This window comes from Centroberyx gerrardi, chromosome 5, assembly GCF_048128805.1.
Source record: "Centroberyx gerrardi isolate f3 chromosome 5, fCenGer3.hap1.cur.20231027, whole genome shotgun sequence".
Taxonomy (NCBI): Eukaryota; Metazoa; Chordata; class Actinopteri; order Beryciformes; family Berycidae; genus Centroberyx; species Centroberyx gerrardi.
Genome location: NC_136001.1, coordinates 18348417 through 18364393, shown reverse-complemented (window position 1 = coordinate 18364393; position 15977 = coordinate 18348417). Strand labels below are relative to the sequence as shown.

Genomic DNA, 15977 nt, shown 5'->3' with positions numbered 1-15977 from the left:
AAGAGTTTCCTCAGCCCAAGGATGTTATAAGCCATAAGAGGGCCATGTGATCCTTATATTGGAGTTAAAACATGATAATCGCCAAGAGTTTCAAGATTTTCACCCAACAGTGACTTTGTGAATAAATTGCATGGCCCCTAAGTCATACATTCCATTTTATGCTGATGGGAAATATAGATATAACCAGTATTTAATGTTACACACCACCCTATAACGTGTTACAGCTCAAAGGGGATTAATTACATTCTAACTATAGGCTACCCCCCTTTCCATACCCGATCTCTTGACCCTTCTAAACACAACTCTGCTCTCTAATACAACCCTTAATTTCCCGTTGATAACCTGACCCTAATTGTCATGCTGTGGGCACATGCACTGTAATTTTCCCTCACAGAGCATGTCCTGGACACCTGCATGTGTTTAGTGTCTCTGCTGGGGGGCTGGCACAGATCAGCATATCGCCTCTGCTTCTTCTAATTGCTTGGATCAGATGGGAGTGGCTGCACACAGAGAGGTCTTAATAACAAACTTGGTGATTCACTCGATATATCCACGTGACAGGCTAATGTTCATTGTGAGGAGGCCTATTGCATGATACTGATTTTGCTTGCCTAATCCTGAGAAGGATAGGCAAGCAGATTATCTTTTAAAATACCTTCTAAAAATATATATATTTTCAGAGATGACTTTTATCCTATTATATTTACTTTTATATTGTTTTTACCCTTATTCTCCTCTTCTTGTCTTGTGGAGCCTTCTTGTTTTTACTTTAATTTGAACTCTGTTGTTATTATTACTAGTATTAGAAGTAGTATTAGTATTATTTTTATCATAAGCATGGTGACCATTTAGATATTGATGGAAAACGGTTGGTTTTTGCCATTTCACAGAAATTAAAGATCATTAATTTATTTAATGGATGAGCTATAACATAAGGAGCTATAGGTTCATAGCCACTAATTATGAATGACGGTCATTTAGGTTGGATAATTTTGAGTCCTACATTTGTTTTCAAGACAAGGAGTTTGAAGTATGATAGCAGCAACAGCTGGAGTTGGAGTATTTTTATTGCAATTGGTTAATTTTAACATAAATATATTATCTAAATAATGTTGAGATCTGTTTCAGCAACAAGTCAGTGATTAGGTCACCACTGCTCATTGATTACTCAAATTATCCTTATAGCCTCCAAAAAAATAGCCAGTTACACATCCTCAATTTACTTTCTCTTCTCTATTGTTCACACAGTTATTCTGAAAGCAGCAGTCCCTGAAACAGAGGGCAATATACAAAATTAATTTATCAGTGACTGGATCTTTCCTTGACCAATTAGACAATATCAGTTGTTAAACAACTTGAGGCACCACTTTACCCATGTAAGTAACTCATTGTCAAGCAAATTATTTCAAATCCTCAGGCTGTGATAATGGCTGGGAGTCTTAAGTAGTATTGGGTATTAGGTAGTATTAGGTTAACCGTCTTAGATAGGATGAAACAGCTCCCTGTCAGATTATCCCTTTGACCTTTACACGGGAGCCACTCTGACTGCAGTTGAGTTAATCCTAATACAGTGTGAAAAGTGCCTGCAAGGCTGTGCTGTTCAAGCTATCATTATCTCAACAGTCAACATGCACAATTGCCTATATAGACTTCCCTGTCTTTCTTTTTTTTGTCTCCTATAACTTTTCATCTCCTCTGGACCCTTTCATCCTCCATGGAGATGGAGAGTCTGACAGCTCTCGCTAACCAAACATGAAATGTAGTAGCAGCTCCACAGTGAATACGCTCACTTTGATATTACTTACTGGAAACCAGAGCACTTGTCACTGAAAAAAAATATTCAAAGTAAAACTTCAGGAACAACACTATATGCAAAACAACACACTTAAGTTAAACTCAACATCTTCATAAGTACACAGATACACACATATGATGTACTTTATGAAGCTGACATTTTCTTCCTTTGTTAAATTATTACACAAACAATAAAGGAGCAATAGAGAAAGGGATTACATGCAGCATAGATCTTGAGCTAGACACACTCACATTCAACATTTCAAGTACAAAGTATAGGCCTATGCATCTTAGACTGCTTAGTATGCATCTACTGTAATTCTTTTAGTAGAATTCTTCTGTTTTGACATAAGCACATTACAGTGTGAATATATTTACACAGAGGCTAGTTAAGATGCACACACAATTTTTTCAAATAATGGCAGTTTGAAGATCCCTGTGAAACAATATCCACCTAAATTCATTTGAAAGATAACAACACAAATGTACAAGACAATGACACACCACACTGCTGCATCTACTATAATATCAGCAAAGCCACCAATAATTGCAAAAGGAATACATTTTATAATCAAACATCAAATATATCGAGGAAATAATGGCATAATTAATATCAGGTTATGTTGAGTATTGACACATTTTACCATCAAACCAGGTATAAATATGCAATGATCTTACAAATCTTACAATTTGTTTACTATTGACAGGTAAAAATAAAAGGTCAATCAATTCAACAGCAACTACACTTATGTAACTCTAAATCAATACAAACTCTTTATCAGTGAGAAATTCACTCACTGATAGACAGGGTGGGTAGGTAGATAGATAGATAGATAGATAGATAGATAGATAGATAGATAGATAGATAGATAGATAGATAGATAGATAGATAGATAGATAGATAGGTTCTTTATTGGAATTGTCATAGGCTCTACCAGCTCAAAGCCTTTAGAGGCAAGTGTGCATTAAAAATATGAGCTTCCAAAATCAGTAACGTCAGCTTTCAAGTGGTTAATACAAGTGGATATCCTGAGCATGCTATCACAGAACAATCAAAACCACATAAAGACAACATTTCACCATTTCTGCACTCAAGGCTCAAGGACACAGAATTAAATGTGTACTTTGAAGAAAACAATTGTGCTGCGGGATTTTAATCACATAAATGATTTTAAAAATGTCATGTCATAACCATGAGATTTTTGTCTTCTTACTGGATTTAAACTGCCGTAAATGAGTATTGAAAATCAGGGTTTGTGGTAAACATTGTATGGCCAAAACCTTGGCTTTCTCTTTGTGGTTTCATAATTGGCTGAGTATTGAATCAAATTCTTGACTCCTACAATAAATATCATCAGCTGTATTTTTTGTCTCACCTTTCCTCCTCACTGTGCAACTGTAATTCAGGCCAGTCTCACAAAGCAAGATCACTGGGTGAGCTAACTGGGCTTAGCCCAGTCTTTTCAGTCTCCTGGTGGTGGCTCAATTTTAAGTGGGGTACATCGCCATGGTAACTTGCAATACATGCAGACCAAGTGTGACCACTTCGCACCACTTCGCTCTATCAAAAGTTGCTTGGGCATTTCATTGTATTTTAAGGACAAGCATCCAAGCAAATTCTCAGTTTGTTTAACATTGTTTGTATATGGAGACCTATTGTGCATTTTATCATTTTCTTCATTTTATTCTAAATATAACCTATAAGCTTAGATATGGAAATATCTAGCATAATCTTGATAGTGCGCTTTACTCTTGTGAAGTGGCTACAACTATTTGGATGTGATGGGATAGCCTAGCAAAGCTAACATTAATTGTTTAGCCTACCAAGGCTTAACCCAAAATTAGCAGCTAAAATACTGTAGGCTACCTCTGGTGACGTTACACACCAGGAACACGACAAAATGTGCCCCAAATGTGATTGGTTGTCATATTGCAACTGTTGTACTTATTTACATAATGTTAAACTTTTCTCATAGGGTTGCGGCCCTGGCTTGCATTGCCACCTTTCCCATCATGCTGTGCGTACATGGTTTTTCACCTCTCAATGAGTGGAGGTGAACTGTTTGCCTCGTGAAATCGCGCCTGGTGTGCAACTACTGTTAGGCTGCACACCTAACCTAACATACACATACAAACCCCACCTCCACACAACCTATATGACTTTGAATTTTCTCATTTCAAGGTACCATCCAAGTCCAAGTACCATCATTGCCTAACTAACCATATCAGTTTAAGCAGCATCCTTGAGAAAGTACCACCAAGAAAACATCTGTACTGACTATCCATGCCATAGGTATCAATGACATTTCCTCACGTCATTTTACACCATTTCCCCCCTAATCATTTTTCCAGAAGACTAGCTTGCTGTTACTTTTGTAACCCTTGATGTGAAAATGTTTATACCAATAATGCATGCTTCCATATTAGTTCACCATGCACAGTAAGATCACATACCCAGGGCAAAACCTACATCTCATTGACAAATATCATTGGCCCTTGGGAAGTGTGTTTATTCTCTTGGCCATAAATTATTGGTGTACCAAGCTGCGTCTGTGGTAAGCTAAAGCTTACTAGTGACTGGTTGAAGCTACTTTGTCTATAGGCTTGCTGATCAAAATTCCCCTTTGAGTGATTGATACTCTCTTGTCTGGAGAGCTGTGGACCAAAACTCTCCCCTGGTTGGTCAAAGCTGCTCTCGCTGTAAAGACGCTGCCGCATTCCGCTGGCACGTTTCCCAGAAGCACTCCTGGTTGGGTATCGCTGACCAGTCTTGTACCAGCCTGTCTCTTTGAAGACAAACCAAATATTGCCTGCCCAGAGGATTAAGTTAACGAAACCAAAAACCTAGAGACATAAAAGGGGACAAGAGTAAATTTTGCTTCTGAACGGTAAAGTAAGTGCTTTGTTTTAATCAGTGGCTTACCATGCTGGATGGATACCTACCACAGACGTATTGAGACCGGACCAGAGAGGCTCTTGGGTAGCTGTGCATCTGTTTTCCTGAGCTCTGCAGGCAGCGATGAGCAGAAGCACCTGGGTTGGGTCTGTGGCGGTCTTGATATCAGAAAGACCTTTGGCCCAACAACAGGTACTGACCAGCCACATGAAGGAGAAGATCACCGTAACAACAAAATCCTGCTCAGGACAGAGGAATGGAAAGGGAGCATAAAGGGAAGAAGTCTCATAAGGGATAAAAAAAAATGTCAAAATAAAATCTATTTAATTTGTTTAATGTTGTACAGACACTACAGTATTACACTACACTGTATCTAATTCATGCTAGTACAATAGTGAACCGGTGCTTAATAAAGGTATTAAGTCACTGACCACAAGTGGGCCTCTGTTGTTCTCTCGGTACTTGTTCTGGTAGAAGATATACACAATGGTTGCCAGCAGAGAGTACAGGAAAGCAAAAACTCCCACAGTCACATAAAACTGAGCGGCTGAGGAAAAATCCCCATCCAGGAAGAGAATCTCTTGTCTATTCCTCTCACAGAAGGGGGCTTTGAAATGCACCTGTTGCAATCTACAAGACAGAAAGAGCAGATAAAACAGTTTGTTGTGGGACTGCCACATGCAAGGGAACCATCAATCTCTAGGTTTGTGACATGGCCAGCACTTTCCCCTCCAACACACTTTCAAAAAACAGTCTAACTGCCCATCGCTCACTGGCACCTAGCAAGTTTGCTATCAAGCTCAAAATGGCTAAAGGTTGATGCTCATGAGAGACAATTCAAGAGTTGAGAGACTAAGTGGTTATTGACTGCATGAAAGTCTCCGTGTTTCATTAACAATTAGACTTTTGTGAATTTGAAGATGTGCCAGTTCACACAGAGGGACAGATTCTACCAGATTAGGGTTAAATTAAAATCTCTTGGGGTGAGAGTTCGCCGCTTTCATCCTACACACAATGGGGGTTATTCACGAAACTCACTGACAGGGTTAATGTGACATTATGGGCTGAGACTGTCACAGTAGAGTGTTTTTGTATTCATAAACATAAATTACTGGGTCAGTTTTGCATTTTTGCTGCACTAACACCCCCTTTGGATTGTTTGCATGTTCAGTAAGTAATTCATAAAAGCACACTGCAGCACAAAAATACCACTTGTTCTCGTCAGACAGTATATTTAGTCTGACCCTGTAATTCCCGTTTAAGTGTAAGAAAACACTCTAGCGTGACAGTCTCAGCATCGGCATCAATTGGTTACGACAAGCTGCGGCGCTGGCCATCCTTTAGCCTAAGTAAGTCTAAATTTGATCTTGTGGGTTTTTTTTTCATTATAATGGAGAGCAAAGATAAAGCAAAATTGCCAGAAATGTATTTAGAAGCCATATCTAAAAATATTTCAGTCATTACTCATTGCTCCATTGAGTCCGTCGCCAGAAATTTTGTGGATACAGTATAAGCGAGTTTGGAAGTTTTGTTGGCAAATGATATTAGATGCAAGGACTTTGCCATAGTTCTGTGGATTGATGCCCCTAATGTGGATTTTATGAATAAACCCTCGACTCCTTCCTCAAACAAGCATTTTTTCTGAAAATAGAGAATTTTGGCTTTCTGTGTGTACGTATCTAGTATGTAGTCCATTGAACCTGCACACAGGACTCCAAGCATTGGATTTACATTGGGTTTCATGTGACTTTTTAGGGCAAGTTATTTTATTTGCATTTTTCAAGATATTTTACCATTTCTGAAACCCAAAATATTTTTCCCAGGATAGTTTACTGGTATTAATAGAGATTGCATATAACATAAAAAGTTAGAAAATATATATATAGAATATATATATATATATATATATATATAATATTTTACTGCTGTGAAATAAAACTATTAACCAGGTTGTGCTTTTCACTTGACTTTAAATGTGGATGACTGATAATTTCAAACTGCAATTTCATGTAATTCATAGTTCTGAAGTTTTATTTTACATGATTATATATCATGTTCAAATGTGCATTAAGGACTCATTGACAAAGAGTGAAAATTACACCAGACACCCAAAAAGACAAGCCAAAAATGACTAGGTATCATGTTATAGCATACTTCTTCTTCTTAAGTAGAAAGCCAGGAGCAAGATTTAAGAGTCGTGCTGCCCTACTCCGTGATGCTGTCATCCTCAATAAAGAACAGCACAGAAGCTGGACCAATTTAAGATCCTCTAAAATGTGTGAGTGCATCATTAGACAAAATCTACAGTACCTAGATTTCACTCAGACAGGCTGCTTAATGGCTCATCCATTACTGGAACCTAAGGTAGTTTCTTGTGAACAATGGTAATCACATTGGTTATTTGCTAAATTTGCTTGGTAGCTGTGTCCTTTACTGCAGCATCTTAATTCACTTGTAACTTTACATAATTGCCTTTCATAGTGATCCACTGATCAGGAGAGCTACATGCTTTCTGAAATTGAGACAATTATCAGTGAAAAATCTCTTCCGTGTCCCTTGTGTGCACTGGTTCTCCTTGCATAAACACACTACAGACATGTTTGGAGGATAATAATGTAACCATGACAAAATTAGTCAGCCTTGTAAGCAGATACAGCACTTCGCTCACATATGGCCTGTACCAGCAATTTTGCAAATTACCTGAAATGTCAAATGAAGATACTCTACATCAGAGGTTTGAAGCAAAGATCACAGGGTGGACATAATGTAAAGTAGCATAGTGCTTACCTTTGTGCACAAGATAAGTAATACTTGATGGAGTTTGACAGTAAAAATAACCTACTTTACCTGAAAGGATAGCTAAAATCAATGTTGATACTGAGGTTGCTCTGCCTCCGGTCGGCACAGTCCACTTTAACCTGCAGATGCCCATAGTATCCTCCACATGTTGCAAAAGCACAGATGGCAAAAATCTATGAAAAAAAAAGAAACAGGGCATAAGGATCACCATCTGTTGATGAATTCATTTGTTTGGATTCTTTGTTGTCAGAGTATTACTGAAAACTTTCTGTCTTGTTAGTGTGGTCTTCAAGGAGACGCCAGGCAGCTAGAATAAGTAGCAGAGAGAACAGGACATGTCAACCAAAAAAGAGACCAGAATGGGAATGGGAAAGTTGCCATAACTTCATTAACCATTACAAGAAAAATCTATGACAAGAGGGGACAGCCATATTCTCAAAAGGTTTGTGTTTGCCACAGTCATTTAGATTAACAAGTAATCTTCTTGGATCTCTAAAGAAATGTGAACTGCTAATATGGTTTTAGAGACTGGGGTTTGAGTGGGACACATTTTACTGTCATATTCTGTACTCATTATATTTGACACTATTCCCTCTCTAGTTTTGTCAGGAAGAGATAGTTCACTTTTTTAACTACCCCTTTAACACCTGTAACAATGACAGGACAGAAGAATTCGCCAATATCAGTTAACTGTGAACATGCCCACACCTATCCGGAAGGGAGAGAGTGTGGCTTACTGCATAATGCATATGCATCAATAAATTACAGGACTGATGATCAAGGTTTATAATTGATTTTAAACAACAAAACAGATGAATAATTTAAGCATAGGAAGACAGCTAACAGAGCTGCTTGCTGTGCACCAGAGGGTGGCCACAGCAGTACAGCGTGATTCAATTTGTAGATATACTGTACCATGCTGCAGTCTCTCTCTCTCTCCCCTTCTCTCTCTCATGTTATAAAATCAGAACATTATTCATACACACAGCATTCATAGAGAGAACAGAAAATTCACTCTGTCAGCAACCTTGAATAGATTTTAGCTCACTTTTAAACATACGGCACATGTTGCTTCAGCACACTGCACTGATAGTAAACCACACAGTACATATTCCACACACAAGTCATTTTTCAATTATAATAAATTGAATGAAAAAAAAGGAAAAAAAGTTCACACTTTTTATCATCTTGTAATTCATACAACGTAATATGCATTAAATATTAACGTAAGCAGAATTCATTACAACTCATTAATCAAAAAAGAATCACCAAAAACAAACAAACAATAAAGACAAATTATTAGATGAATAAATGAAACTTACCGGAGCAAATATAACCATACACATTTAAAAAATCACAGAGCTCAAGTTCGACTCCACACGGTGTCAGCAGCTTTTTTATCATGCTGTTGCAAAGCCACTGATGTAGACTGTAAAAAGAGAGACCGGCTCTTCAAGCGAGGGGAGGGCAGACAGTAGATATCTTTACTAAGGAGGAGATTGTGATAGTCTAGATTTTTCACTGTAACTGTATCTCTGCACTACTCTCCACAAACACTGCAATAAAACATACAATATTATAAATGCTGTATATATAAGATGCCACTATATACATTATATATGCATCATATTGGATGTCAGATTTGATACTTCTACAGTCTACACAATATTATAAACCTTACTGTTAGATAATAAGAGCATTACTCTCCATTGTACTGAAAAATATATTCATATAGGGCTACATCAGCAACATGAAACAAATAGAAATATCTGGAAGAGCATATTTCACAATAGTGTCCCTGGACTACAATTTGAACGGTATAATGGTGTTAATCTGAAAACATCTATATCTCTTGAACTTGGACCATGTTAGACTATCAGATCGTGTGCAAGTAGATATTTCATCAGCCATAGCACTACTTGGCATTATAATCACAGTAATTAGGGAAACAAATGAAGGCTGTTTTCGACCGCCTTTGTTCAGAGCAGCTGGGCAGTTAGCTAGTTAAAGAAGACATACAGTATGGAAAGGTCAGTGTTTCTTTGACAAAGCAATGGCAACCAAATAAATTATTTGGGTTGGTGAGTTTTTGTACGTTGCTGAAATTCTAAGAAAGTGGGCTTCTGAATCATTAGTTTACATATGATTTCTGTGAGTGTCAAGAAGCTAATTTATTAGTCTCACAGAATACAAGCCCTTTCTTCTAAAGAATCATGCGTTGCCATGGTAACCTGAGTGCAAGGCATTCCACAATGTTCATAAGCTCTTAGAAAAAATTGCAACTTTCTTAGAATAATAATAGTAATAACCTTCCTCATCACTTAAAAAGTCCTTTCTATTGGTGCCATGTAATTAAAAAGGATCAACAGCCTCTAAATAACTTTGTAGGTTCCTAACAACACCAATTTTATGTGATTGTGGTGCTGAAGTGCTGTAGCTTACCCGTTGAAAGTAATTAGATTGGCGACAACATGATAAAGATTTTTATACAATCATAATGATTGTCATGCAGGTAGATTCGGACAACTGATCATCAATCTGTCGTCTATCTGGCTGCTCAAAGACACACTCCAATTTGACTGTGCCTCGTTTGTAGCAGCATCCCCATCACACAGAACACACTCTTGGGTATTCCTTCCATTATCATACCAAGGCCGGGTGAATACTTGATTCTACCTGAAGACTGAAGGGATTTTGATTAATTTCTAATAACATATGAATAACGTATTGATATAATAGTTTTATCATTTATCACGAAAACACAAAATAGGTGTTTAGATTTGGTCTAAAAAAAACCTAGTTTGGAGGAATCTGGGGGATGAGTGTACCCTATTAACATGCATTTAGCCCCATCTCTCTGTGCGTAGCTGGTGTAACTGCTGTACAATGTTATTACAGTTTCATTATCAGTATCGATGTTGTCAACATGATGAGTATTCCATAGCTGGCATGTCTTATGTACTGGGAAAAAAGAACATTAAAGAACATTAAGCATTTCCACAGCATTTCCCTTAAAAACCTATATGCAAAGCCTATAAGTTACGTCTGTCACAGTGGAATAAATGAAAGTTTTTCTATACTATATTCAGCAGTGAGCAGCAAGTAAACTAAGTAAATTTCAAACAATTTGGGCCTATACCTGTATACAGAAGTACAGCCTCTCCTACAAACCAACAATCAATACTGTGATGCAAATATCTGACTGACATATACGCTCAATACGCTAAAATAAAATTAAGCATTGAAAATTATGTGAGACTTTAATGTGATTCCCATGGATAATTTAATTAAATTTGATTTTAAGTTCTTTCACATGGCCCACTGATCATTAGCTCATATGCACTGTTATATGAAAAGGCTTCTGCTGACCTCTTTTGGCGAAAAACCTGCATTACAGATTTAGTGGTGAACTGGAATAAATTTATGATTATGGACATTTCTGGGTAAAGCTAGTGGGATATATTGCAGTGCCATCTGGAAGTCAGTTGATATCAGTTAATCTAAGATAGTTAATCAACCACAGTCGCAACAAGCTCACAAATGTAGGCCATTCCTTCCATGTTCATTCATTCATTGTGAACTGTAAAATACATTTTGGAGAATGGAGCTCCTAGACTTGCTTTCCTTTACTTCTTGATCTAGATTTTGTAACAAATTATAAAGCTTTGCTTGTGAGCCTACGGATATGGTTCATAGGGACATAAAGGTCAAATGTATAGATTGATAGAAGTGTAAGTGATTGTGTAAATATTGTCAGTAACATATTTTTAATTAATGCTGAATTCACCATCCTCAGATTAGGAGACCTGATGGCAGAAACACAAACACATTTAGTTAGTCATTTAGACTGTAAATGACCCACAGGTCCCTCTGAGGATCTGAGAGTTAAAAGATCTGTAATGTAGCTTGGAGCCATGCATTAACGGTAAAATCCACCCTAAAACTTTTAACACAGTTAAAAAACAGCTATTATACCTTGCATTTCTGGACCCATTTTATTGTTTGGTGGTGTATTTTCCTTATTCCTATGGATAACTGGCCAAACGTATGACATGATGTCACATTGAGATATTTCCAGCACAGCTACAATGGAATTTTCAACTGTTTAAAACATCAATAGTAAATGTCAGGTTTTGGTGTCAGTTCCTCAGAATTAAAAAAAAAAGTAAAAAATAAATTGCCACATCCAGCTCTTGATATCTGCGAGCTACTCATGGAGGGTGTCAATGCAGTATGGGTTGTTTGGTTTGAGGGGCAGGTATGACTGGGTATCATCATTATAACACAGTGAATTATAACAGTGAAAAGAGACATTATTTTTCTGGATAATATGACCAAGTGGGAACATGTACAGGGAAAATAAGATGGGACCTAAGATTTAACCCTGCGGAACCCCACAGGTAATAAATGCTCAGGTTGATGATGAATTGCCTGACAGACAAAGTTCCAGAGGTAGGAGCTGAAATGAAAAGAATGTTGCTCCCAAACACAGTGATTTATTTTGATGCACAGTCCTAAAGAGAGTGATTTATTTTGATGCTGTGTGCGTCTGCGTCTGTGGGACTGTGTGTCAAAATTAATCGCTGTTTGGGAGCAACATTGTTGCAGACATTCTCTTCATTTTGAGCCTATATGTTTTTGATGTCCTGCACCTGCATGGAAACACTGGAAATGCACATTTCAAAATTCTTTCTTTTAAGAGGGAGTTGATCCAGTTCAGTGCTGTATCTGTAATACAGACCCAGTGCCCCAGATGGTCAATTAAAGAGTAACTCTACACTAAAACATTTTCTTTTTTTGAGTTGTAAACTGGTATTTAGTACTATGTAGTTATGAAATACAAAAATGCCGGTTATATTGTCAACATTTGAACCAAAATGTGCCAGTGCTAAAATTAGCAGCCGGTGTTCAGTTGGAGATGCAGCTGTGTTCAAGGACAATTGTCCTAAGATATGACATTTGGTAAAATGTTACCACCCCAGCCTCTCAGCATGTGACAATGCCCATGAACACTCCACCCCGTTCCTCTTCTCACCAACCTGGCTCAACCCCAAACCCCCCTCCTCTCCCCCGCTCTTCACGCCCAGTGTCAGTGTGGGTGCCTGTGGTCAGTGAGCTATTGATGATGGACGGTATACGAGGGCTTACAATGTCAAAAACCTCTTTAAAGAAGGAACAATGTCTATGAGAAAAGTGGAGGGTTTCATTTGGGAAACAGTCCTCTACAGAAATGGTAGGGGGATGGGTACAAAGCGGGCCAAAATAGCAGTATTTTCAGGAGAAGTGGATAGGTCCGTGGCAGGAGGTCAGATTAGCAGCTTTATATTTACAACTTTTGGGGTGAAAAATTGCAACTGAGCAGGGTTGTAAGGTGTAGCTGGGAGAGGGGCTGATGAGAGAATGATAGTAAACAGTAGGATTATGATGATTCTTGGAGATGAGATCAAAGAAGCCTGATGCTCTAGCTTCCTTAACCACTTCCTGGTAATGTAACAGTTGCTCTTTGGTCTTCACTCATGAAAGTCAGGTGTTCACGTGCAACTTTCTCCAACATTTTGGAAAGAAAATGAGGTAGGGAACTTCTAAGAATGGAGTGGTCTGGAACACAGTAATTAATGGAGAGTGTTTCTTAACATTAACCTTACTGGTTTTGATTAGTACTTGACAAGTGGAATATTTTCTGTGGGATACAATACCTGCAACTGTTTGGACTAATTGGTTTATAAGTAATTAATCTTGAGGTCAAGTAGTGAATAGCCATCAAATCATGTTTAGGTGGTGTAATAAGATTTTATTTATATATCACTCCTTTCATTTTAAATAAATAAACTATCCTCTGATTAGAGATGCGGTCAAAGTATTCACTCTGTATTTTTTACTTGTCTTGGTTGTTTAGAGACAACAGCAAAACAAAGGACTCCAAATGCCATTTGATTATTCTACCAAGAGAGGGCAGTACTTAGCCATGCTGATGGAGGAGAAAGTCTCAGAGGTCCTCCGCAATGATGAGCTCCTTCTTACTTTCTCACAGCATTTGATCTTTTTCCCTCTCCAATTCCAGTCGTCAAATGGTGTCTTCTGCATGTAGAATGAGTGAAATACACCACAACTCATCTACTGTTGTGCCCATTTATAGGATAAATTGTATCCGCCAATGGATGGGAAGGTTCAGTTGGTCTGACAGCTATGGGGTTTTCACCGTGTTAAAGTAGACAGGCTCCAGCCACTCACTGCATTATTAATGAATCTTTTTCTGGCATCATCTCCTCTCACTACCCTGAAAACTGTGGGAGGAAGAGACAAGCAAAAGTCTGGTGGTTTTCATGAACCCCCCGCCCATCGGTGAGAAAAGGTGCAGACACACTAAAGAAATGTACCATCCAAGGAGTCATTTTTTTTCTCGCAGAGGACCATCCAAGGCTGTGGGCTAATCTGGAACATACAGAGGGACAAGCCCACTTGAAATCAGAATTGAGGCTGAATATGGATGTGCTATGTGTTGCCTGAAAAATAGGTCATTCCAATTTAACCTGAAATAAAAGACAGAAACTCTAGAATGTCTGTAGAGCACATTCTACAAATAATTTTGCAGGACGTCAGCAGAAAGCAATTAGTGGTGAACAATTAAGAGGTGAACAGTGCATGCTATCTATTTGCCTATCTGTGTCTCTTTCTATTAAGGACAGATGTGGGGAAGGTAAAGAAAATATAGGAAGGGGGAATAAAGAGAGAAAAGAAGTCATTGCTACATACAGAAGAGAAAGGGAATGTCAAAAAGAATGGGAATCAGATAAGCCGACTGACTGTGTCTGCTCCTCTGACCTGGTGGGACGCCACCTCAAAGTAAAAGGCCCTGCAAGATTAATGTCAAGGAGTACAGCAATATGGATTTGATTGGAGTAAAAATGTCTCTTTTTGCCTTTGGAAGAAACATGGAAGACTGTTTTATCATAAAGGATTAGTATGGATTGATATTTTCTCCAAGATGGGTTTCTCCATGCTCATCAATGCAAATTAGTATAGTCATCTCCGTTTTGAAATTTTAAGCAATCCTCTGAAATTCATAATCCAAATCAATTTCAGATAAAAAAATAAAAAAATCTTGTGTAACCGCATATATTTTAAAATGCAAATTACAGAGGATGTAAACCCATTCCCGGCGAAAATGTTGAGTGTCATCATAGTTCGCTGGGAGTGAAGCACTCTGTTAGAAGGCTATTGTAGCTGCATTGCTGACACTGACCCTATTCCATCAATCTCACATTAAAAACACTCCCAGCATTTAAATATTTCAAAGAGCTCCTCAGCTAACTCCACAGAAGCTCTGAGCCTCAGTGTGTGTGGATGCGTCACTTTCAATCTGACACACCCTTTTTTTTTCATACCGTTTTTAAACTGCTGTTGAACTTGGAGCATATCACTGGTGACTGCTGGTGAAAACTGACACATTGATTAAACAGAAGAATACAGATCTGAATGATACATTATGATTCTTCTCAGTCTAACAGAGAACTAGAGTGAAGTGCACTAGAATAAGCTGTCACTGAAGCAATAATCACAAATGTCATGTACATGTCTCTCTCTGTATGTACTATATGTAGCCATATGCTGTATATACATAGAGAGGCAGAAAGGACATAAAATGAAGAGCATTTAATGTGGAAAGTCATGAATATATTATTGTGCAGTTCTCTGGTGATGTTCTCTTTGATGCCATACTGCACACACACACACACACCTACACACACACACACACACACACACACACACACACACACACACACTTCTCGTGTCTGTAGTGTGCGTTTATTGGTTCTATTTGTGTGGTTATTATGATTTTAGCAGTTTTCCTTCACCTCTTTGTTTACTTACTTTTGTTTGATATATTGTTACAGACCTAATGAATGAGGCAGAGTTATTAAGATGACATTCAAGAACCCACTTGCATCCAGACATTATGAAGTGAGGTGGACTCCCCTAGAAGCTGGCTACAAACAATCAATGAAGATCCAGGCTATACGGTCAAGGGAAGTTCAGCTGATACACCTTGTCTCTACTGTCCAGAGTTTAGCTGTGAGTGGCTCCCAGGATCCTTCTCCACTGTCTTTAGAATAACTCAGATATCAGTAATTCTGACAAATTGAACCAATGCTTCATCAGGGCATTTATACTGTTTTAATAAGAATTTATTGCCGTTAGCATGTATTTGACAGATTTTGTCCCTGAATACAGCTCAAGTCAATCAGTTGCTTTTAAGTGGTCATGTGACATCACATGACCTTTCATTAAAAGGGCATAACCGCAAATTTAATGTAAATTACAAGTGTGACAAACGAAATTTGCCACAAAATAAAGGCATAGATGTTTTCCTTTAAACGCATCCTGAAAATGAAATTCCAACTATTGTTACAATGACAAAATTCAATAGCAGAGCTTGTCAACTATGTTTTTTTCTCCACGTTGGCCCTTGTATTGTAGTACCCTCAAG

At 38.0% G+C, this 15977-nt stretch overlaps 1 protein-coding gene across 1 annotated transcript; it reads right to left on the bottom strand.

Moving 5' to 3' along the window:
* Positions 1–4260: 4260 nt before the first annotated feature.
* synprb (synaptoporin b) lies at positions 4261–8835 on the bottom strand. Its single transcript, XM_071905517.1, has 5 exons — positions 8812–8835; positions 7538–7662; positions 5122–5320; positions 4738–4929; positions 4261–4638 (listed from the first exon to the last, which is right to left on the bottom strand). Exons 1-5 carry the CDS (start codon positions 8833–8835, stop codon positions 4261–4263), a joined length of 918 nt encoding a protein of 305 aa, XP_071761618.1.
* Between the last annotated feature and the right edge of the window lie 7142 nt (positions 8836–15977).